Raw genomic sequence first — 25,325 nt, forward strand, 5'->3', positions numbered from 1 at the left:
TACTCCATTGTGTAAATGTACCACAGAAAATTTCTAACTTAAGGGCATGCAAGGAAGGCTAATGTTCTGATTGCAGACCTTAGAGATATAATAAAGCCTGTGGCTGTGTGTCACTTTTCTCCACCCATGTTTCTCTTTCCTCAGGTTTGACTAGGGAATACTAAATATTTTGGAATGTAGTTTCCTTGTGCCCCCTTTCCTTGAAATTTCTACCCTAGAATAAAATGAACCACCTAGGACTATCCCAAGTTCCCTTTTAAGCTTAGTGTTCCTCTAATGCCCAGTCAATCACCATCTTGGAATGTGTTCTTTTATAAGGACATGGCCTTACTTGAACTGTTCCCACCTTACAGTGTAAAGTTCATCATTTTTATGATAACCACTCAGCTTTGCTTTACCAAAAGTGAACGATCAAACAACAAATAACAAAACCAAAAACACATAAGAAAACCCCACCATGTCTATCCTCCAGACAATTTGGGTACTGAATTTAACGCTCTTTTTCAGTTTGCATCTCTCTGTCACAGGTGAACAACTCTATACCACTGTCTAGAACATGGGATCTCACAACACAGTCCAGCTGCAGTTTCCTGAGTATCAATAACTAAATATGATCACCCCAGTCACGCTGAATAGAAAGAGTTTGAACTTCTCTTTGTTTCATATATAAACTCAAAACTTAGAAGACCTACCTGGAGAGAAAATTTGGAAACTCACTTCTCATCGACTGTTTTAGTTCCTTCTCAAGTCAGTTCAACTGCATTTCTCACAGAATAATTTCTGAAGATCCTATAGAGCATCATTATCTGTGCTCACTTGGGGTCAATCTTTGGTCCATCTTATACTGTTGGAAGAAGGGAAACATAAAGCTGCAAGGAAAAGAGTGGCCTGTTCACCTTTCCTTGACCTGTTCTATGGAAAGGAACAAATTGGTATATAAGGAGAACATCATATAAAAAGAATTCCTTGGATCCTGGGGAGAGAGCTTATAACTCACTTGTAAAAGATGAGATTTTTGACCTTCTAGAGAAAATTAAAAATTAAAGCATTTTGTAACTCTTAGAAACAGTAAAGAAAACAACAAACCAGATAAGGTTAACAGGAGAGGTGTTTAGGTGGAGGGTTTGAAATGATACTGGATCAAGGAAAAAATAAATAACTCTTACTCAGGCAGCAGCATCCTGCCAGTGGAATCTGGAGCTTAATTTCCAAAGCAGAAGAGCCACCCAGATTATGCACAAGAGGAGGTGCACAGAAACTTTTATAGGTAGGACAGGGCTGGACATATGACTCTCCCAGGGTAACACTGAGTCACAAACTGATAATGTGACCCTGCCAAGGCTAGAATTGAGACAAAAACAAATCTCAATCTCTCTCTCTCTCTCTCTCTCTCTCTCTCTCTCTCTCTCTCTCTCTCTCTCTCTCTCTCTCTCTCCCTTTCCCTCTCTCCCTCTCTCCCTCTCTCCCTTCCCCTCTCCCTTTCCCCCTCCTCCCTCTATCTGCCCTCTCTCCCTCCCTCTCTGTCTCTCACTTTTTCTTTCTTCCCCTTACCCATTTCACACCACTTGCCTTCGCTCCTCTCTCTCTATCCCACTATCCCTACCTTCCTTCCTTTCTTTTTTCTCCCCCCTTTCTTTTGGATCTTAAACCTGATATTAGGGATAGGAAATTCTCCACAAATGACTTGTATAAAAGTCTCAGTCATGCAAGAATATTTTGTTGAATGTACACCACAATGCTGGACATCCAGGTCCAGGGAAGAAAAAAGGTAACTGTGACCCCAGTCTGTTCTTAGAGAAAGCTTTTTATAAAATAAATTGTTAAAATTAAAGGTCAACATATCAACGCAAGTAGGGAAGATATACCATGTTTTTTGGATAACTAGACAAAGTATTATCAGCTAACATTTAAGCTGATTAGTACTGAGTGAGTTGAGAAGAGTGGTGGACAGTTAGTGAACTTGGGAATTTCAGATTCAGATAACAGGGTGCACATGATTGAACTATAACTTTTTAACTTATCTTATGAATACAAAATGGATTTTGCCATGTTAAAAGGAGCAGACCTTAACAGGTATATTATCTAGAGAAAATATCATAAGAAAATAAATAAATTGACTAATAGTACTGTCGACCTCAATTTTGTCACTGCAGCCCTCTACAGACATAAGTATCAAACAGTATTAATATGATCCCAGTTCAAGTAAAAGTTAAAGCCTGATTTGGTGTTTGAGTGTGGCTTTCCTCTTTTCTAAATACATGCAGGGTTGTTAAAGAAAAACCCCAAATCCTTGACTCCTATCAGAAGAACTACATGGTATAGGGGGGAGAGTGAGAGAGAGAGAGAGAAAGAGAGAGAATATTCTCTTACCTCTAGTCTTGTATAATATTTTTTTCATTCTATAAAACTTTTCTTAAGGTATAAATATCTTCTCAAATACATAAGGTATATACAGTGCTTATACAAACATTGTATCTTGATATTAGTAGTCACACTGAGTGTGAACCAATTTTACAAATCACCTTCATATACCTTCCTGTACATGTTATCCAATTTGAGTCTGAAACATATAACTAGGAACAAAGTTTGTGTACCTGAGATATACTTAATAGATTGTGGGCCTCAAACTTTTCGGAGGTCTGTAGAATATGGTATTTAAAATGTTTAAGTTGTCTACAATTTCTAACAGCAAACCTTGATATTTCTGAGAAGATAATGGTGTCTGAAATGATCTTTAAAACAATGAACCCACCTGGATTGTGGCAATGTTAACCACAAGAAAAAGTGCTCTATATCCTTCTGCTGTCAGGTTCTGCTCAAACTGTGGACCACATTGGGTTGACTTCTGTGTTCTACCTAGCTAGCACAGCCACTAATTTGTCAAAAATCATCCAATATCAGCCTCAGAATTGCTGAGTTCCTTCAAGATTAAAGTAAATATTTTAAAGAATTGTGAACTCAAACTACTTAATGCAAATACTACCAAATACAAGGAATTTGAACATTGTGGAAAGCTTGGAAGAAATATCCTGATTATTGTCAACAGGTTCTTGGATTTATTGAATACTGATGCTGAAATGTGTCATTGCCTTCTAATACTGGCCTACTATTTGGCCAAAGGTCAATATTCCAATCAGGTTTCTGATACAGGGATTGTTTCTCAAACATAGCAGAGGACAGAAACTCTTTGATGCTTTCAACTGGAAAGAGAATTGGCTGTTTTAAGCTTTTATTTTCAATTTGTCATAAATTTGTGGGGAGGAGATCTGATACAACAATGTGTACTATGTACACAGTTTGTAATGGGATGACCCTTGTGATGGGGACCATTGATTCAGGATGGCCAACTCCCATATTCTGCAAACCCTGGGGACACTCCAGGGGAATGCCTGAGGCAGATTCTCAGAGTTCCAAGGTATTTCTACTCCTCCTCCTTCAGCAGGCATTGCATCAGTCTTTTTAATCCATCTTCCTGCTTAGCTCATGTTCATGTCCTGTACCCTGACCTTCATCTTCCCATTTTCGTCAACCTTCATATGGCATGAACAATACATCTCATATAGTTCTCTCTAGAGGAATATTCTTCCTTCTGGGAAAAGTTGTGAGCTCAGATATATGACATGATTATATAATCAGTATACCATGTGTGGCTTATTGAAAATAAATGTTAAAAAGATCCAGGTACTTTAATATTTCTGATTCACTTTCAATTCGTGAAAATAATGCAGTGTATAGGTTTACATAAGATACTGCATGAGTGATGTTTCAAATATGTTTGAAGTGCAATAGTGGTAACATTTTCTGGTGAGTCTGCATAATCAAATTTTCTATCCCAAGTGTTTCCAATATGGAACTTTGAAACTATGATTTGAGCTAATAAAGACAAATTATATGTCCTATTTCTTCTGTTTAAGATATGGATGATTTGGAATGTTGTTAGATGGCAAAAATACAAGTCATTTTGATAAGTACTTAGTATTTCGTCTCTTTAAAGCTGGACTTTTTGGTAACTTATAGGCAATCCTCATTTCTAACTAGAAATTAATTGTAAGTAAAAGAATTCTGCTTTTCTCCCCAGAATACACAGTTATAATTAAATATTGTAATTTATTAGAATAATTTTCAGTCAATTAGGTGTAAGTGAATTGGAGTAACTTTCATAACTGATCTAGATTAACTCTGGCAAGCTTTAGTCTGCTGCAATCATGTGTCATTGGAGAGAAATTGCTGAATGACAACATTGCTCAACATGGTATTTTGATTCAAAGCGATGTTAATTATGATTATATAGTTTTTTATGCCCAACTTAATGAAATTGCTGTATGTAAGATATGTAATAAAGTAGTCTTAACTATTAGCATGCTTCATTAGCATATTAGAAATTGACATAAAGCTGACCCTTAAAAATGCCTTTGGGAATATTATACATACATAGTTGAAAATGAAACCTGTTATTTTTTTTCAAGTAAGATATACTAAGGAGAAATAAAATTGATTTAAGCAAAAAAATTATTAAGCAACTCCATGGAAAATTTAAATTTCAGTTTATCTCAATGAACTTGATTTTCATGCTTCTGAAAAATTGTTTCCAGTTTTGAAACATATTCAATGGATTCTCTCTTCTAATGTTGCCACTTCCTGTCTCATTAATGATTGTGTTTATTTCACTGATGCCACCAAAGATATTAAGGCTATACATATGGGAGCAAATCAAACTGTTTTGTGTACTAAATTTTGGTCAGTACAGTAGAATAGTTAGGTAATCATAACTAAAAAGCTCCATCTTTTCCATTTATCATTAGTTCTGACTCTCCTTTTATAGCCATCACCAACACTATGATGGGAACAGCTAATACCACAACTGATAAAATCATATGTGATGGTTTGGGTATGCTTGGCACAAGAAGTAGCATTTTTAGAAGGTATAACCTAGTAAGTGTAGGTGTCACCTTGACAAAGGAAGTATGTCATTGTGGGGGTGGGCTTTGAGAGCTTCTTGTAGCTTTCTGGAAATCAGACACTTCCTAGGTACCTTTCAGACAAGAGGTATTACTCTCAGCTCCTCCAATACCATGCCTGACTGAACTCTTTGATACTTCTTGCCATAATGATAAAGGAATGAACCTCTAAATCTGTATGTAAGCCCCAGTTTAATGTCCTTCAAAAGAGTTGCTGTGTTCCTGGTATCTTTTCACAGCAATGAAACCCTAACTAAGACAGAAGTTAGTAGGAGGTACTGGGGTAATTCTGTGATAGCCCCGATTATGTTTTTGTTTTTGGAAAATGTGGATTTTGAAACTTCGGATTATCCCAAGGGGAGTATTGATAGGGTGGTACAAGGGAGTTTGTACTGAAGTCAGAGATGTGCCATGGTTATGGATACAAACAAATATGTCTAAAAACACACCCTCTATTTTTTTTCATTTCTCACTTATTTGTGACAGAATGGACAGGTTAAACCATTCTAGAAGTATGCAGAGCAACTGATGCTCATTCGCCTCGGAAGCACAAGTCCTAAAAGAGACTTCAGAAGCATGGAGAGCACTGGAGTGGAGAAAGATTTTATTTCACTGCAGCTTCCACACACATCCACAATTTCAGTGCCTATGACGATAAATTTTTGAAGCACTGGTTGGACAGAAGAAAGGTGGGCAGAACTGCTTAGGAGCTCTTGACATGGCTATGTCCACCCTCTTCAATGCCATGCACATTGATGTGATGATGCTAACGTTCAAAAGCATTGTTGTTCATCTTCTTGTAGTACACCATTCCCATTCTTCCTATCACATTCAAAGCCTCTTCAAAGCTGCGGTCCTTTGGTTCATCCAATAGTATACTTAAAGGAGTTTCTTGTACTTCCTGGAAGAAAGGTGACTGTTAACATTGATAGTGTCCAGGGAAAAGGACTAGTGTGCACACTGAGTGGGCAGAATGCACATGCATAGTAAAACTGACCAAGGACTCCCCTTTGAGTATAAAAGTGTAGAGAGTTGTGCACATGATGAAACACACTAAGCCGGGGTTAATACTTTGCAATTCGGTTGTGGCAGCCTTCTAAATTCAGAGCTAGGACTCTGTTTTGCAGAAAAGGCAAGACAGTTAATTTGTCTAGAAATAGCCCACATTTTTCTCTATGGAAATTTAGCCTGCATAAAAGCCATCTTCCTTGACAACTGGCCTGTCCAAGGTTGAATGGTTTTTACAGTTGCAGAGGCTGAGAACACAGGAAACTAGAAGGGCTATAAACACAAATCTCAGGTGGAGAAAGCAGTGTTCACTCCCTTATTCTCAGTTACTTCCTCCTCATTATTCCCCCTGGAGGCAACTAATTAGTGACTCCCACTGAAATTATTGACTGGGAAACCCTGAGAAGAACATGGCAGTATGGGCTCCTGAAGTGCTGGAACTTTCTAGGTTTTAAAGCATTTTGTAATAGATGTGAGGGAGCTTAAATATACTAGTGATGGTTCTTTCTGTGTCTGAGACCACCAGCAGCTACAGATATTACACTCTCTTGCTGTGACACCTTGCCTAAAACACTTTGTACCTGACACATGATTTTCTAACAGTTCCTGTGTCAGGTTAGGGAGTAGAATTCATGGAGGGGTAAAGCAGAAACAACTCTGCACAGAAGATTCCTGTACACCTCCTCTGTCTGTCTTGAAACAACATTCTGAGTTACTGACTTTCCCATTCATTACAAGTTATCATTGAGGCTAGAAGTATAGTTCTAACATTTGTTCTCCCTTTGCAGAACACTATCAGTACTGATAGTGGCTAACAAACATCTGTATTCTAGTGAATGAACCTAATTTCATAATCAGCCTCCATAGATGACAAACACACACACACACACACACACACACACACACACACACACACACACACACACACACTTACTGAACATACATATATCTCAGGGAAAAGAATTATACACATAAAAATACACATTACAAAAATAGAAGTAATATCCACATCACTAATACTGTTCCAAAAGAGAAAATTTCTATCTTAAGGGAATGCAAGGAAGGCTAATGTTCTGATTGCAGACCTTAGAGATATAATAGAGCCTGTGGCCTGTGAGTCACTTTTCTCTACCCATGTTTCTCTTTCCTCAGGTTTGATTAGGGAAAAGTAAACATCTTGAAATTTAGTTTCCTTGTGCTCCATTTCCAAGAATTTTGTACCCTAGATCTCTAGACTAAAAGGAACCAACTAGGACTATCCCAAATCCCCTTTGTAGCTTAATGTTCTGCCCAGTCAATCATCATCTTGGAATTTGTCTTTTTATAAGGACACGACCTTAGGTCATCTGTTCCCACTTTACAGTGAAAAGTCCATCATTTTTTACCATAGCCCTCAGCTTTTCTTTATCAAAAATGAACGATCAAACAAAGAAAAAATAAAACCAAAAGCACACAAGAAAACCCAAACCAGTCTATACTCCAGGCCACTAGGGCACTGAATTTAACTGTTTTTCAGTTTGTGCCTCTGTGTCACAGGTGAACAACTCTATACCACTGTCTAGAACATGGGATCTCACAATAGAATCCATCTCCAGTTTCCTAAGTATTAATAACTAAATATGACCACCCCAGTCACCCTGAATGGAAAGAGTTTGAACTTTCTCATTTTTACAGACATAAACTCCAAACTCAGGAACAAGACCTACCTGGAGAAAATTTGGAAATTCACTTCTCACCAACTTTCTGAATTCCTTCTCACCCAGTATGACTGTCGTTCCCAGAGCATAATTTGTGAAGTTCCTGTAGAGCATCATTATTTTGTGCTCACTTGGGGTCAATCCTTGGTCCATCTTATACTGTTGGAAGAAGGGAAACATAAAGCTGCAAGGAGAAGAGTAACTTTTTCACCTTTCCTTGACCTGTTCTCTGGAAAGGAGCAAATTGGTAAATAAGGAAAACATCATATAAAAAGAAATCCTTGGATCCTGTGGAGACAGCTTGTTACTCACATGTAAAAGATGAGATTTTTGAGTTTTTAGAGAAAATCAAAAATTAAAGCATTTTGTAGCTCTTAGAAACAGTAAAGAAAACAACAAACCAGTTAAGGTCAACAGGAGAGGTGTGCAGGTGGAGGGTTTGAAACAATTCTAGGTGAAGAAAATAGTAAATAACTCTTACCCAGGCAGCAGAATCCTGCCAGGGAAATCTGGAGATTACTTACCAAAGGAGAAGAGCCACCCAGAGTGTGCACAAGAGGAGGTGCACAGAATCATTTATAGGTAGGACCAGACTGTACATATGACTCTCCCAGGGAAACACTGAGTCACATTGATAACGTGGTGACCCTGCCAAGTCTACAATTGGGACAAAAACCAATCTCTCTCTCCACCCTTTCTTTCTATCTCTCTCCGTCCCTTTCCCTCTTCCCCTCCTCCCTTCATTCTCTCTCTCCCCTTTTCTTTCTCCTTATTTCCCATTTCACACCCCTTTTCTTCTCCCCTATCTCCCTTTCCCACTATCCCTACCTTACTTCCTTTATTTTTTCCTCTCTCTTTCCTTTTGAATCTTAAACCTGCTATTAGGGTAGGAAATGTCACACAAATGATTTGTATACCAATCTTGGTTAATCAAGAATAGTTTGTTGAATGTACAACATAATGCTGGACATCCAGGTCCAGAGATGAAAAACTATAACTGTGACACCAGTCTGTCCTCAGAGAAACCTTTTAATAAAAAAAATAAATAAAAAAGTTCAAAATATCAAGGCAAGTAGAGAAGATGTACCATGAATTTGGATAACTAGACAAAGTATTATCAGCTAAATTTTAAGTTGATTAGTACTGAGTGAGTTGAGAAGAGTGGTGGACAGGTGGTAAAATTGGGAATTTCAGATTCAGATAACATGGTACACATGATTCAACTATAAATATCTAACTTATTTCAGAATGCAAAATGGATTTTCCATGTTAATATACCTCAACTGTCATATTATCTCGAGAAAATGTCCTAAGAAATTGAATATATTGGCTAATAGTACTGTCTACCTCAATTTTGTCACTCCAGCCCTCTACAGACATAAGTATCAAACAGTACTATTATTTTCCTAGTTGAAGTAAAAATTAAAGCCTGATTGAGGATTGGAGTGTGGCTTTCTTCTTTTCTAAATACATGCAGGCTTGTTAAAGGGAAACCCAAAATCCTTGACTCCTATCAGAAGAGCTACCTGGGATAGGGCAGAAAAAATATTGCCTCTAGACTCATTATTATTTTTTCATTCTGTAAAACTTTTCTTAAGGTATAAATGTCTTCTCAAAATATATAAGGTTGCAGTGTATATACAAACTTTGTGTTGTGTTATTAGTAGTCACACTGAGTGCAAGCCAGTTTTACAAATAATCTTCATATACCTTCCTGTACATGTTATCCAATTTGTGTCTAAAACATATAACTAGAAACCAAGTTTATGAACCTTAGATATACTTAATAGATTGTGGGACTCAAACTCTTTGGAGATCTGTAGAATATGGTATTAAAATGTTTAAATTTTCTACAAATTCTAACAGCAAACCTTGAGGTTTCTGAGAAGATAATGGTGTCTGAAATGATCTCTAAAATGATGAACCTACCTGGATTGTGGCAATGCTACAAACAAACAAACAAACAAACAAGCAAACACTGCCCCTTAACCCTTATGCTCTCAGGTTCTGCTCCATCTATGGACCACATTGGGTTGACTGCCATGTTCTACCTAGTCAGCATAGCTACTAGTTTGTCAAACACCATCCTAAGGTCATCTTCAGAATTGAAGAGTTCCTCCAAAAATAACATAAAAGTTTTAAAGAATTGTGAACTCAAAATACTTAATTCAAATACTACCATATACAAGGAATTTGAACATTGAGGAAAACTTGGAAGAAATAGCCTGATCACTGTCAACAGGTTCTTGGATTTATTGAATACTGATGCAGACATGTGTCATTGCCTTTAAATACTGGCCTACTATTTGGCCAAAGGTAAAATATTCCAACCAGGTTTCGCAAGTATAGCAGAGGATAGAAACTCTTTGATGTCCTCAAGTGGAAAGAGGATTGGTTGTTTTAAGCTTTTATTTTCAATTTGTCATAAATTGATAGGAGATCTGATGCAACAATGTGTACAATGTACACAGTAACTAATGGGATGACCTTTGTGATGGGGACCATTGATTCAGAGTGGCCAACTACCATATTCCACAAACCCTGGGAACACTCCAGGGGAATGCCTGAGGCAGATTCTCAGAGTTCCAAGGGATTTCTACTCCTCCTCCTTCAGGAAGCATTGCATCAGTCTGTTCACATCCTGTACCCTGACCCTCATCTTCCCATTTTTGTCAACCTTCACACTGCATGAACAATACAACTCATATAGGTCTCTCTAGATGAATAGTCTTCCTTCTGGGAAAAGTTGTGAGATCATATATATGACATGATTTTATAATTATTTTACCATGGGTGGCTTATTGAAAATAAATGTTAAAAAATCCAGGTACTTTAACAATTAATCTCATATACTTCTCTCTAGATGAATATTCTTTCTTCTTGGAATAGAGTCGTGAGCTCAAATATATGACATGATTATACAATCATTATACCATGGGTGGCTTATTGAAAATAAATGTTAAAAAGATCCAGTTATTTTAATATTTCGGATTCACTTTCAATTTGTGAAAATAATGCAATGTATCTGTGTAGTTAAAATACTGCATGAGTGATGTTTCAAATACTTTTGAAGTGCAATAGTGGTAACATATTATGGTGAGTCTGCATAATCAAAATTTCTATGCCCAAGTGTTTAAAATATGAAACTTTGAAACTATGATTTGAGCTAATAAGACAAATAATATGACTGATTTCTTCTGTTTAAAATATGGATGATTTGGAATGTGTTGGATGTTGTCAGATGGCAAAAATACAAGTCTTTTTGATAAGTACTTGGTATTTTAACTCTTTAAAACTGTACTTTTGGGCAACTTATAGGCAATCCTCATCTCTAACTACGAACTGATTTTAAGTATAAGAATTATGCTTTTCTCCCCAGAACACACATATTTATAATTAAATATTGTAATTTTTTAGAATAATTTTCAGTCCATTTGGTGTAAGTGAATTAGGGTAACTTTCATAATTGGGCTAAGTTAATTCAGGCAAGCTTTAGTCTGCTGCAATCATGTGTCATTGGAGAAAAATTGCTGAATTACAACATTCCTCAAAATGGTATTTTGATTCAAAGAGATGTTAATAATGATTACATAGTTTTTTATGGCCAACTTAATGAAATTGCTGTACCTAAGATATGTAATAAAATAGTCTTAACTATTAGCATAATTTTTAGCATACACACACACACACACACACACACACACACACACACACATGCTATATATGCTATTAGAGTGGTTTACAACCTGTGGTCCAGATTAACGCAATCTACTGATATTTACCCAAGATAAAGTGAAGAATATGGCTGCTATTCAGTTCACAATACTGAAAATCATTGTAGTCCCAATGAGATGATGGAATTCTGTGGAATTTTTAGAGAGCTGCCAGTTCGCAATCTACTTCAGAATCTATATATCAATATACATATTTATGGATTCTACATATAGAAAGTAGAATATTTGGAATATATTTGTACAACATATATATATGCATATATGGAATATATATGGAATATAATTGTACAACATATTAATATATATGTGTGTGTACATATACATATGTCTATATGTATGTATTTATATATACACTATATATAAATACATGTACATATATATATATTTATATCTGTATTTATATAATTATGCAAGTGCACATGAAAAATAAATGAAGCTGGTTATTGAGCCTGGCCAATTCTATGTGTAGGAACAGGGCTTTTCTTTCTCTTTGGCTTATAAAGAGGTATTGTGCTCTAAGATACTTACCTATTCAGAGAGAAGCTCCTGAGTTAATGAATGAAGTGGCCAAGTAATTAAGTTTAGTTTCCTAATATCCTACTGCTATTAGCATGAGTGAACTTTCAGAAGCCATCAGATTTGGACTCAGGTGAGCAAAAGACAGTAAATTGCATGGAGCCTTCAGCTCTGGCCACTGGAATAATAAATGAGAATTCATTTTCAGAGGTCATCATCTTCTGTCTGAATGACTCTGTGGCCACCTCAGTACCTGAACATCAGAACAGGACCTTAGCACATGTCCTTATGTGAGAAGATGTCAGAAGAGTGGCTCAGGTTTATGGTGATGATTGCCATATCAAATGGTCTGAGAGATGAAATTGCTCACAGGTATGCACAGCTGGTGTTATTTTTATGTATAAATTGTAATGTGACTCTCTGTCTTTTGTTCTTCCCTCAGGACATCCTGGAACATGGTTTACTGTAGTATAGAAAGAATATCCTGCCCTTCCGCTCGACTCGAGACTCAAGCCCCGGGCTACCTTGCCAGCAGAGTCTTGCCCAACACCCGCAAGGGCCCACACGGGACTCCCCACGGGACCCTAAGACCTCTGGTGAGTGGACCACAGTGCCTGCCCCAATCAAATCGCGCGGAACTTGAGACTGCGGTACATAGGGAAGCAGGCTACCCGGGCCTGATATGGGGCACAAGTCCCTTCCGCTCGACTCGAGACTCGAGCCCCGGGCTACCTTGCCAGCAGAGTCTTGCCCAATACCCGCAAGGGCCCACACGGGACTCCCCACGGGACCCTAAGACCTCTGGTGAGTGGACCACAGTGCCTGCCCCAATCCAATCGCGCGGAACTTGAGACTGCGGTACATAGGGAAGCAGGCTACCCGGGCCTGATCTGGGGCACAAGTCCCTTCCGCTCGACTCGAGACTCGAGCCCCGGGCTACCTTGCCAGCAGAGTCTTGCCCAACACCCGCAAGGGCCCACACGGGACTCCCCACGGGACCCTAAGACCTCTGGTGAGTGGACCACAGTGCCTGCCCCAATCCAATCGCGCGGAACTTGAGACTGCGGTACATAGGGAAGCAGGCTACCCGAGCCTGATCTGGGGCACAAGTCCCTTCTGCTCGACTCGAGACTCGAGCCCCGGGCTACCTTGCCAGCAGAGTCTTGCCCAACACCCGCAAGGGCCCACACGGGACTCCCCACGGGACCCTAAGACCTCTGGTGAGTGGACCACAGTGCCTGCCCCAATCCAATCGCGCGGAACTTGAGACTGCGGTACATAGGGAAGCAGGCTACCCGGGCCTGATCTGGGGCACAAGTCCCTTCCGCTCGACTCGTGACTCGAGCCCCGGGCTACCTTGCCAGCAGAGTCTTGCCCAACACCCGCAAGGGTCCACACGGGACTCCCCACGGGACCCTAAGACCTCTGGTGAGTGGATCACAGTGCCTGCCCCAATCCAATCGCGCGGAACTTGAGACTGTGGTACATAGGGAAGCAGGCTACCCGGGCCTGATCTGGGGCACAAGTCCCTTCCGCTCGACTCGTGACTCGAGCCCCGGGCTACCTTGCCAGCAGAGTCTTGCCCAACACCCGCAAGGGCCCACACGGGACTCCCCACGGGACCCTAAGACCTCTGGTGAGTGGACCACAGTGCCTGCCCCAATCCAATCGCGCGGAACTTGAGACTGCGGTACATAGGGAGGCAGGCTACCCGGGCCTGATCTGGGGCACAAGTCCCTTCCGCTCGACTCGAGACTCGAGCCCCGGGCTACCTTGCCAGCAGAGTCTTGCCCAACACCCGCAAGGGCCCACACGGGACTCCCCACGGGACCCTAAGACCTCTGGTGAGTGGACCACAGTGCCTGCCCCAATCCAATCGCGCGGAACTTGAGACTGCGGTACATAGGGAAGCAGGCTACCCGGGCCTGATCTGGGGCACAAGTCCCTTCCGCTCGACTCGAGACTCGAGCCCCGGGCTACCTTGCCAGCAGAGTCTTGCCCAACACCCGCAAGGGCCCACACGGGACTCCCCACGGGACCCTAAGACCTCTGGTGAGTGGACCACAGTGCCTGCCCCAATCCAATCGCGCGGAACTTGAGACTGCGGTACATAGGGAAGCAGGCTACCCGAGCCTGATCTGGGGCACAAGTCCCTTCTGCTCGACTCGAGACTCGAGCCCCGGGCTACCTTGCCAGCAGAGTCTTGCCCAACACCCGCAAGGGCCCACACGGGACTCCCCACGGGACCCTAAGACCTCTGGTGAGTGGACCACAGTGCCTGCCCCAATCCAATCGCGCGGAACTTGAGACTGCGGTACATAGGGAAGCAGGCTACCCGGGCCTGATCTGGGGCACAAGTCCCTTCCGCTCAACTCGAGACTCGAGCCCCGGGCTACCTCGCCAGCAGAGTCTTGCCCAACACCCACAAGGGTCCACACGGGACTCCCCACGGGACCCTAAGACCTCTGGTGAGTGGATCACAGTGCCTGCCCCAATCCAATCGCGCGGAACTTGAGACTGCGGTACATAGGGAAGCAGGCTACCCGGGCCTGATCTGGGGCACAAGTCCCTTCCGCTCGACTCGTGACTCGAGCCCCGGGCTACCTTGCCAGCAGAGTCTTGCCCAACACCCGCAAGGGTCCACACGGGACTCCCCACGGGACCCTAAGACCTCTGGTGAGTGGATCACAGTGCCTGCCCCAATCCAATCGCGCGGAACTTGAGACTGTGGTACATAGGGAAGCAGGCTACCCGGGCCTGATCTGGGGCACAAGTCCCTTCCGCTCGACTCGTGACTCGAGCCCCGGGCTACCTTGCCAGCAGAGTCTTGCCCAACACCCGCAAGGGCCCACACGGGACTCCCCACGGGACCCTAAGACCTCTGGTGAGTGGACCACAGTGCCTGCCCCAATCCAATCGCGCGGAACTTGAGACTGCGGTACATAGGGAGGCAGGCTACCCGGGCCTGATCTGGGGCACAAGTCCCTTCCGCTCGACTCGAGACTCGAGCCCCGGGCTACCTTGCCAGCAGAGTCTTGCCCAACACCCGCAAGGGCCCACACGGGACTCCCCACGGGACCCTAAGACCTCTGGTGAGTGGACCACAGTGCCTGCCCCAATCCAATCGCGCGGAACTTGAGACTGCGGTACATAGGGAAGCAGGCTACCCGGGCCTGATCTGGGGCACAAGTCCCTTCTGCTCGACTCGAGACTCGAGCCCCGGGCTACCTTGCCAGCAGAGTCTTGCCCAACACCCGCAAGGGCCCACACGGGACTCCCCACGGGACCCTAAGACCTCTGGTGAGTGGACCACAGTGCCTGCCCCAATCCAATCGCGCGGAACTTGAGACTGCAGTACATAGGGAAGCAGGCTACCCGGGCCTGATCTGGGGCACAAGTCCCTTCTGCTCGACTCGAGACTCGAGCCCCGGGCTACCTCGCCAGCAGAGTCTTGCCCAACACCCACAAGTGTCCACACGGGACTCCCCACGGGACCCTAAGACCTCTGGTGAGTGGATCACAGTGCCTGCCCCAATCCAATCGCGCGGAACTTGAGACTGCGGTACATAGGGAAGCAGGCTACCCGGGCCTGATCTGGGGCACAAGTCCCTTCCGCTCGACTCGTGACTCGAGCCCCGGGCTACCTTGCCAGCAGAGTCTTGCCCAACACCCGCAAGGGTCCACACGGGACTCCCCACGGGACCCTAAGACCTCTGGTGAGTGGATCACAGTGCCTGCCCCAATCCAATCGCGCGGAACTTGAGACTGCGGTACATAGGGAAGCAGGCTACCCGGGCCTGATCTGGGGCACAAGTCCCTTCCGCTCGACTCGAGACTCGAGCCCCGGGCTACCTTGCCAGCAGAGTCTTGCCCAACACCCGCAAGGGCCCACACGGGACTTCCCACGGGACCCTAAGACCTCTGGTGAGTGGACCACATTGCCTGCCCCAATCCAATCGCGCGGAACTTGAGACTGCGGTACATAGGGAAGCAGGCTACCCGGGCCTGATCTGGGGCACAAGTCCCTTCCGCTCCACTCGAGACTCGAGCCCCGGGCTACCTTGCCAGCAGAGTCTTGCCCAACACCCGCAAGGGCCCACACGGGACTCCCCACGGGACCCTAAGACCTCTGGTGAGTGGACCACAGTGCCTGCCCCAATCCAATCGCGCGGAACTTGAGACTGCGGTACATAGGGAAGCAGGCTACCCGGGCCTGATCTGGGGCACAAGTCCCTTCCGCTCGACTCGAGACTCGAGCCCCGGGCTACCTTGCCAGCAGAGTCTTGCCCAACACCCGCAAGGGCCCACACGGGACTCCCCACGGGACCCTAAGACCTCTGGTGAGTGGACCACAGTGCCTGCCCCAATCCAATCGCGCGGAACTTGAGACTGCAGTACATAGGGAAGCAGGCTACCCGGGCCTGATCTGGGGCACAAGTCCCTTCTGCTCGACTCGAGACTCGAGCCCCGGGCTACCTTGCCAGCAGAGTCTTGCCCAACACCCGCAAGGGCCCACACGGGACTCCCCACGGGACCCTAAGACCTCTGGTGAGTGGACCACAGTGCCTGCCCCAATCCAATCGCGCGGAACTTGACACTGCGGTACATAGGGAAGCAGGCTACCCGGGCCTGATCTGGGGCACAAGTCCCTTCCGCTCGACTCGAGACTCGAGCCCCGGGCTACCTCGCCAGCAGAGTCTTGCCCAACACCCACAAGGGTCCACACGGGACTCCCCACGGGACCCTAAGACCTCTGGTGAGTGGATCACAGTGCCTGCCCCAATCCAATCGCGCGGAACTTGAGACTGCGGTACTAGGGAAGCAGGCTACCCGGGCCTGATCTGGGGCACAAGTCCCTTCCGCTCGACTCGTGACTCGAGCCCCGGGCTACCTTGCCAGCAGAGTCTTGCCCAACACCCGCAAGGGTCCACACGGAACTCCCCACGGGACCCTAAGACCTCTGGTGAGTGGATCACAGTGCCTGCCCCAATCCAATCGCGCAGAACTTGAGACTGCGGTACATAGGGAAGCAGGCTACCCGGGCCTGATCTGGGGCACAAGTCCCTTCCGCTCGACTCGAGACTCGAGCCCCGGGCTACCTTGCCAGCAGAGTCTTGCCCAACACCCGCAAGGGCCCACACGGGACTCCCCACGGGACCCTAAGACCTCTGGTGAGTGGACCACAGTGCCTGCCCCAATCCAATCGCGCGGAACTTGAGACTGCGGTACATAGGGAAGCAGGCTACCCGGGCCTGATCTGGGGCACAAGTCCCTTCCGCTCGACTCGAGACTCGAGCCCCGGGCTACCTTGCCAGCAGAGTCTTGCCCAACACCCGCAAGGGCCCACACGGGACTCCCCACGGGACCCTAAGACCTCTGGTGAGTGGACCACAGTGCCTGCCCCAATCCAATCGCGCGGAACTTGAGACTGCGGTACATAGGGAAGCAGGCTACCCGGGCCTGATCTGGGGCACAAGTCCCTTCCGCTCGACTCGAGACTCGAGCCCCGGGCTACCTTGCCAGCAGAGTCTTGCCCAACACCCGCAAGGGCCCACACGGGACTCCCCACGGGACCCTAAGACCTCTGGTGAGTGGAACACAGCGCCTACCCCAATCCAATCGCGTGGAACTTGAGACTGCGGTACATAGGGAAGCAGGCTACCTGGGCTTGATCTGGGGCACAAACCCCTTCCACTCCACTCGATGCCCGGCTACCTTGCCAGCTGAGTCGCCTGACACCCGCAAGGGCCCACACAGGATTCCACACGTGATCCTAAGACCTCTAGTGAGTGGAACACAACTTCTGCCAGGAGTCTGGTTCGAACACCAGATATCTGGGTACCTGCCTTGCAAGAAGAGAGCTTGCCTGCAGAGAATACTCTGCCCACTGAAACTAAGGAGAGTGCTACCCTCCAGGTCTGCTCATAGAGGCTAACAGAGTCACCTGAAGAACAAGCTCTTAACAGTGACAACTAAAACAGCTAGCTTCAGAGATTACCAGATGGCGAAAGGCAAACGTAAGAATCCTACTAACAGAAATCAAGACCACTCACCATCATCAGAACGCAGCACTCCCACCCCACCTAGTCCTGGGCACCCCAACACAACCGAAAATCTAGACCCAGATTTAAAAACATTTCTCATGATGATGATAGAGGACATCAAGAAGGACTTTCATAAGTCACTTAAAGATTTACAGGAGAGCACTGCTAAAGAGTTACAGGCTCTTAAAGAAAAGCAGGAAAACACAGCCAAACAGGTGATGGAAATGAACAAAACCATACTAGAACTAAAAGGGGAAGTAGACACAATAAAGAAAACCCAAAGCGAGGCAACGCTGGAGATAGAAACCCTAGGAAAGAGATCTGGAACCATAGATGCGAGCATCAGCAACAGAATACAAGAAATGGAAGAGAGAATCTCAGGTGCAGAAGATTCCATAGAGAACATCGACACAACAGTCAAAGAAAATACAAAATGCAAAAGGATCCTAACTCAAAACATCCAGGTAATCCAGGACACAATGAGAAGACCAAACCTACGGATAATAGGAATTGATGAGAATGAAGATTTTCAACTTAAAGGGCCAGCTAATATCTTCAACAAAATAATAGAAGAAAACTTCCCAAACATAAAAAAAGAGATGCCCATGATCATACAAGAAGCATACAGAACTCCAAATAGACTGGACCAGAAAAGAAATTCCTCCCGACACATAATAATCAGAACAACAAATGCACTAAATAAAGATAGAATATTAAAAGCAGTAAGGGAGAAAGGTCAAGTAACATATAAAGGAAGGCCTATCAGAATTACACCAGACTTTTCACCAGAGACTATGAAAGCCAGAAGAGCCTGGACAGATGTTATACAGACACTAAGAGAACACAAATGCCAGCCCAGGCTACTATACCCGGCCAAACTCTCAATTACCATAGATGGAGAAACCAAAGTATTCCACGACAAAACCAAGTTCACACAATATCTTTCCACGAATCCAGCCCTTCAAAGGATAATAACAGAAAAGAAGCAATACAAGGACGGAAATCACGCCCTAGAATAACCAAGAAAGTAATCATTCAACAAACCAAAAAGAAGACAGCCACAAGAACAGAATGCCAACTCTAACAACAAAAATAAAAGGGAGCAACAATTACTTTTCCTTAATATCTCTTAATATCAATGGACTCAATTCCCCAATAAAAAGACATAGACTAACAGACTGGCTACACAAACAGGACCCAACATTCTGCTGCTTACAGGAAACCCATCTCAGGGAAAAAGACAGACACTACCTCAGAGTGAAAGGCTGGAAAACAATTTTCCAAGCAAATGGACTGAAGAAACAAGCTGGAGTAGCCATTTTAATATCGGATAAAATCGACTTCCAACCCAAAGTTATCAAAAAAGACAAGGAGGGACACTTCATACTCATCAAAGGTAAAATCCTCCAAGAGGAACTCTCAATTCTGAATATCTACGCACCAAATGCAAGGGCAGCCACATTCATTAGAGACACTTTAGTAAAGCTCAAAGCATACATTGCACCTCACACAATAATAGTGGGAGACTTCAACACACCACTTTCTTCAAAGGACAGATCGTGGAAACAGAAACTAAACAGGGACACAGTGAAACTAACAGAAGTTATGAAACAAATGGACCTGACAGATATCTACAGAACATTTTATCCTAAAACAAAAGGATATACCTTCTTCTCAGCACCTCACGGGACCTTCTCCAAAATTGACCATAAAATTGGTCACAAAACAGGCCTCAATAGATACAAAAATATTGAAATTGTCCCATGTATCCTATCAGACCACCATGGCCTAAGACTGATCTTCAATAACAACATAAATAATGGAAAGCCAACATTCACGTGGAAACTGAATAACACTCTTCTCAATGATAGCTTGGTCAAGGAAGGAATAAAGAAAGAAATTAAAGACTTTTTAGAGTTTAATGAAAATGAAGCCACAACGTACCCAAACCTATGGGACACAATGAAAGCATTTCTAAGAGGGAAACTCATAGCGCTGAGTGCCTCCAAGAAGAAACGGGAGACAGCACATACTAGCAGCTTGACAACACATCTAAAAGCCCTAGAAAAAAAGGAAGCAAATTCACCTTAGAGGAGTAGACGGCAGGAAATAATCAAACTCAGGGGTGAAATCAACCAAGTGGAAACAAGAAGAACTATTCAAAGAATTAACCAAACGAGGAGTTGGTTCTTTGAGAAAATCAACAAGATAGATAAACCCTTAGCTAGACTCACTAAAGGGCACAGGGACAAAATCCTAATTAACAAAATCAGAAATGAAAAGGGAGACATAACAACAGATCCTGAAGAAATCCAAAACACCATCAGATCCTTCTACAAAAGGCTATACTCAACAAAACTGGAAAACCTGGACGAAATGGACAAATTTCTGGACAGATACCAGGTACCAAAGTTGAATCAGGATCAAGTTGACCATCTAAACAGTCCCATATCACCTAAAGAAATAGAAGCAGTTATTAGTAGTCTCCCAACCAAAAAAAGCCCAGGACCAGATGGGTTTAGTGCAGAGTTCTATCAGACCTTCAAAGAAGATCTAATTCCAATTCTGCACAAACTATTTCACAAAATAGAAGTAGAAGGTACTCTACCCAACTCATTTTATGAAGCCACTATTACTCTGATACCTAAACCACAGAAAGATCCAACAAAGATAGAGAACTTCAGACCAATTTCTCTTATGAATATCGATGCAAAAATCCTCAATAAAATTCTCGCTAACCGAATCCAAGAACACATTAAAGCAATCATCCATCCTGACCAAGTAGGTTTTATTCCAGGGATGCAGGGATGGTTTAATATACGAAAATCCATCAATGTAATCCATTATATAAACAAACTCAAAGACAAAAACCACATGATCATCTCGTTAGATGCAGAAAAAGCATTTGACAAGATCCAACACCCATTCATGATAAAAGTTTTGGAAAGATCAGGAATTCAAGGCCCATACCTAAACATGATAAAAGCAATCTACAGCAAACCAGTAGCCAACATCAAAGTAAATGGAGAGAAGTTGGAAGCAATCCCACTAAAATCAGGGACTAGACAAGGCTGCCCACTTTCTCCCTACCTTTTCAACATAGTACTTGAAGTATTAGCCAGAGCAATTCGACAACAAAAGGAGATCAAGGGGATACAAATTGGAAAAGAGGAAGTCAAAATATCACTTTTTGCAGATGATATGATAGTATATATAAGTGACCCTAAAAATTCTACCAGAGAACTCCTAAACCTGATAAACAGCTTCGGTGAAGTAGCTGGATATAAAATAAACTCAAACAAGTCAATGGCCTTTCTCTATACAAAGAATAAACAGGCTGAGAAAGAAATTAGGGAAACAACACCCTTCTCAATAGTCACAAATAATATAAAATATCTTGGCGTGACTCTAACTAAGGAGGTGAAAGATCTGTATGATAAAAACTTCAAATCTCTGAAGAAAGAAATTAAGAAGATCTCAGAAGATGGAAAGATCTCCCATGCTCATGGATTGGCAGGATCAACATTGTAAAAATGGCTATCTTGCCAAAAGCAATCTACAGATTCAATGCAATCCCCATAAAAATTCCAACTCAATTCTTCAACGAATTGGAAGGAGCAATTTGCAAATTTGTCTGGAATAACAAAAAACCTAGGATAGCAAAAAGTCTTCTCAAGGATAAAAGAACTTCTGGCGGAATCACCATGCCAGACCTAAAGCTTTACTACAGAGCAATTGTAATAAAAACTGCATGGTACTGGTATAGAGACAGACAAGTAGACCAATGGAATAGAATTGAAGATCCAGAAATGAACCCACACACCTATGGTCACTTGATCTTCGACAAGGGAGCTAAAACCATCCAGTGGAAGAAAGACAGCATTTTCAACAATTGGTGCTGGCACAACTGGTTGTTATCGTGTAGAAGAATGCGAATCGATCCATACTTATCTCCTTGTACTAAGGTCAAATCTAAGTGGATCAAGGAACTTCACATAAAACCAGAGACACTGAAACTTATAGAGGAGAAAGTGGGGAAAAGCCTTGAAGATATGGGCACAGGGGAAAAATTCCTGAACAGAACAGCAATGGCTTGTGCTGTAAGATCGAGAATCGACAAATGGGACCTAATGAAACTCCAAAGTTTCTGCAAGGCAAAAGACACCGTCAATAAGACAAAAAGACCACCAACAGATTGGGAAAGGATCTTTACCTATCCTAAATCAGATAGGGGACTAATATCCAACATATATAAAGAACTCAAGAAGGTGGACTTCAGAAAATCAAATAACTCCATTAAAAAATGGGGCTCAGAACTGAACAAAGAATTCTCACCTGAGGAATACCGAATGGCAGAGAAGCACTTGAAAAAATGTTCAACATCCTTAATCATCAGGGAAATGCAAATCAAAACAACCCTGAGATTCCACCTCACACCAGTCAGAATGGCTAAGATCAAAAATTCAGGTGACAGCAGATGCTGGCGAGGATGTGGAGAAAGAGGAACACTCCTCCATTGTTGGTGGGAGTGCAGGCTTGTACAACCACTCTGGAAATCAGTCTGGCGGTTCCTCAGAAAACTGGACATAGTACTACCGGAGGATCCAGCAATACCTCTCCTGGGCATATATCCAGAAGATGCCCCAACAGGTAAGAAGGACACATGCTCCACTATGTTCATAGCAGCCTTATTAATAATAGCCAGAAGCTGGAAAGAACCTAGATGCCCCTCAACAGAGGAATGGATACAGAAAATGTGGTACATCTACACAATGGAGTACTACTCAGCTATTAAAAAGAATGAATTTATGAAATTCCTAGCCAAATGGATGGACCTGGAGGGCATCATCCTGAGTGAGGTAACACATTCACAAAGAAACTCACACAATATGTATTCACTGATAAGTGGATATTAGCCCCAAACCTAGGATACCCAAGATATAAGATATAATTTGCTAAACACATGAAACTCAAGGAGAATGAAGACTGAAGTGTGGACACTATGCCCCTCCTTAGATTTGGGAACAAAACACCCATGGAAGGAGTTACAGAGACGGAGTTTGGAGCTGAGATGAAAGGATGGACCATGTAGAGACTGCCATAGCCAGGGATCCACCCCATAATCAGCATCCAAACGCTGACACCATTGCATACACTAGCAAGATTTTATTGAAAGGACGCAGATGTAGCTGTCTCTTGTGAGACTATGCCGGGGCCCAGCAAACACAGAAGTGGATGCTCACAGTCAGCTAATGGATGGATCATAGGGCTCCCAATGGAGGAGCTAGAGAAAGTAGCCAAGGAGCTAAAGGGATCTGCAACCCTATAGGTGGAACAACATTATGAGCTAACCAGTACCCCGGAGCTCTTGACTCTAGCTGCATATATATCAAAAGATGGCCTAGTCGGCCATCACTGGAAAGAGAGGCCCATTGGACTTGCAAACTTTATATGCCCCAGTACAGGGGAATACCAGGGCCAAAAAGGGGGAGTGGGTGGGCAGGGGAGTGGGGGTGGGTGGATATGGGGGACTTTTGGTATAGCATTGGAAATGTAAATGAGTTAAATACCTAATAAAAAATGGAAAAAAAAAAGAATATCCTATGTAAGTGTGAATGTGATACCTATTAGTAATAAACCTGACAACCTATGTCTTTGGTAGGAAAATAGATTTGGGAGATCCAGAAGCCAGAAAGGATAATCAGAATGTGTGATGCTAGGAGATCTGACCAAGGAAGATATGACTAGATAGATGCACAGTACCTGAGCAGAGGTAACCAGACATGTGTCAGAATGCAGGTTAAAATTAATGGTTATTTTATTTTATGATCTAGTCGAAAAATGTTCTAGTGCTATGGCCAAGGTATTTCTAAGTATATTTTAATTCTGAGACTTATTTCTGGGTTCATGGAACTTAGAGGAAGAGCCAGACCTGACTTTGACATTATATTCAGGAATTATCAAATGAAGTCAACCATTTATCTCTAATGTAGGCTATTTCACAAAATGGAGGACACTTGACAATCATTAGCCATCATATATGCTTAGTTTTTTTCTCTTTCTCTAAACTTCCTCCTAATCTTTATTTCCATCATTCCCATACCTATACTGTTTTTAACTTCAACATTTCCTCTTCTATTCCAGTTTGAAACATGATCTTAATGAATTACAGTTTTCTCCCCAAAACATATTTGTTCACTTCATATTTGCCATTTCCAATTTTACAGGCCCAACAGATAGGCATTCCTGTTTTAAATGACATGCACATACACAAGAACACACACAAGCACACACATATATATACCAACAATTTTATGTTTTATGTATTACTTACTTTTTTATTGCTTTGATAAAATATCTTGAAGACAGCCACATGAGGATAGAGGGCTAATTTTAGCTTCTCTTTCCATACATTGCCTATCATGGTGGGAAGATCCTGGTGGTTGGAGAATCAGGCAGCTAGTCACATTGCAATTTTTCATCAGAGATCAAAGAAAAAGAATGAATATTGGTGAATATCTTTTAAGATATTGTTAGACTTCTCTATAATTGCTTGTTGTACTTGATTTTGTGATATGCCTGTAATAAGATTATTAGAATAGACAATAAATTGTTTATTTTACCAGAGATTTCTGCTGGAGGATCATCTGTCTTAATTTGCACATATATCCCATAATAGCCATAACTTCTAACAACCTAGTTGCAGTAAATGACAGTAGTGAATCTGAGAGGCCACTATCATGGAATTACCATTAAGAACTGCAACAGTAGTAAAGTGGATTCTCCCAGAGCCTAGATTGCTATAGACTGCAGAGATGAAGAACATATCCAAATCATTTTGTGAAACCCAGAAGATTGTGTTGGGATCCAAGACATAGTAACAAGAAGCTGTAATATTGAAGTTTCCTTGGAGACCCCCAAATGTTCTAGATTCCAGAGTCCTGGGATACCTGCCAAGAAAGCCTGTTACAAGGGAGTGGAAAGAGTCCAGGAGAAAGAAATTTGTTTTGGTAAACAAAGATGAAAGGAGATGGAGACCTGAAGAGAACTTTGACTTTAGACATGGAGATGCAGAATTGGGAGTTTGCCCAGTTGTATTTCGTTTTGTTATTGTCAGGGAATTCTTCATTATGATGTTTTTGAATGAAATGTATACCCAATCATTTTTAAGGTAAGTGATCTTGTGGTCTGGTTTTTAATTTCATAAGGAATTATAGTTAAGTATTTAGAAGAATCTAAGAAGAGACTTTGAATTTTGGACTTTTAAATATTGTTGAGATTGTGATGTACTATGGGGACATTTTAATTTGGACTAAGTGCATTTTTGCATTGCACTATGACCAACTATGGTTCCCATGGACTCCTATG

The 25,325-nt window shown here is 42.9% G+C and overlaps 1 protein-coding gene across 3 annotated transcripts; it reads right to left on the reverse strand.

The window, feature by feature from the left end:
• Window positions 1-5,546: 5,546 nt before the first annotated feature.
• On the reverse strand, window positions 5,547-24,839 carry S100a7l2 (S100 calcium binding protein A7 like 2). 3 transcript variants are annotated; one of them, XM_011240089.2, is made up of 4 exons: window positions 24,708-24,839; window positions 24,292-24,416; window positions 7,673-7,822; window positions 5,547-5,859 (listed from the first exon to the last, which is right to left on the reverse strand). In XM_011240089.2, exons 2-4 carry the CDS (start codon window positions 24,379-24,381, stop codon window positions 5,725-5,727), a joined length of 375 nt encoding a protein of 124 aa, XP_011238391.1. In that variant the 5' UTR covers window positions 24,382-24,416; window positions 24,708-24,839; the 3' UTR covers window positions 5,547-5,724. The 3 variants fall into 3 exon arrangements, with proteins under 3 accessions (XP_011238391.1, XP_011238390.1, NP_001094931.1); XM_011240088.2 differs by having other exon boundaries at window positions 24,581-24,839; NM_001101461.2 differs by lacking the exons at window positions 24,292-24,416; window positions 24,708-24,839 and adding an exon at window positions 8,188-8,215.
• Between the last annotated feature and the right edge of the window lie 486 nt (window positions 24,840-25,325).

The sequence above is a fragment of the Mus musculus genome, chromosome 3 (genome assembly GCF_000001635.26).
Source record: "Mus musculus strain C57BL/6J chromosome 3, GRCm38.p6 C57BL/6J".
Lineage (NCBI taxonomy): Eukaryota > Metazoa > Chordata > Mammalia > Rodentia > Muridae > Mus > Mus musculus.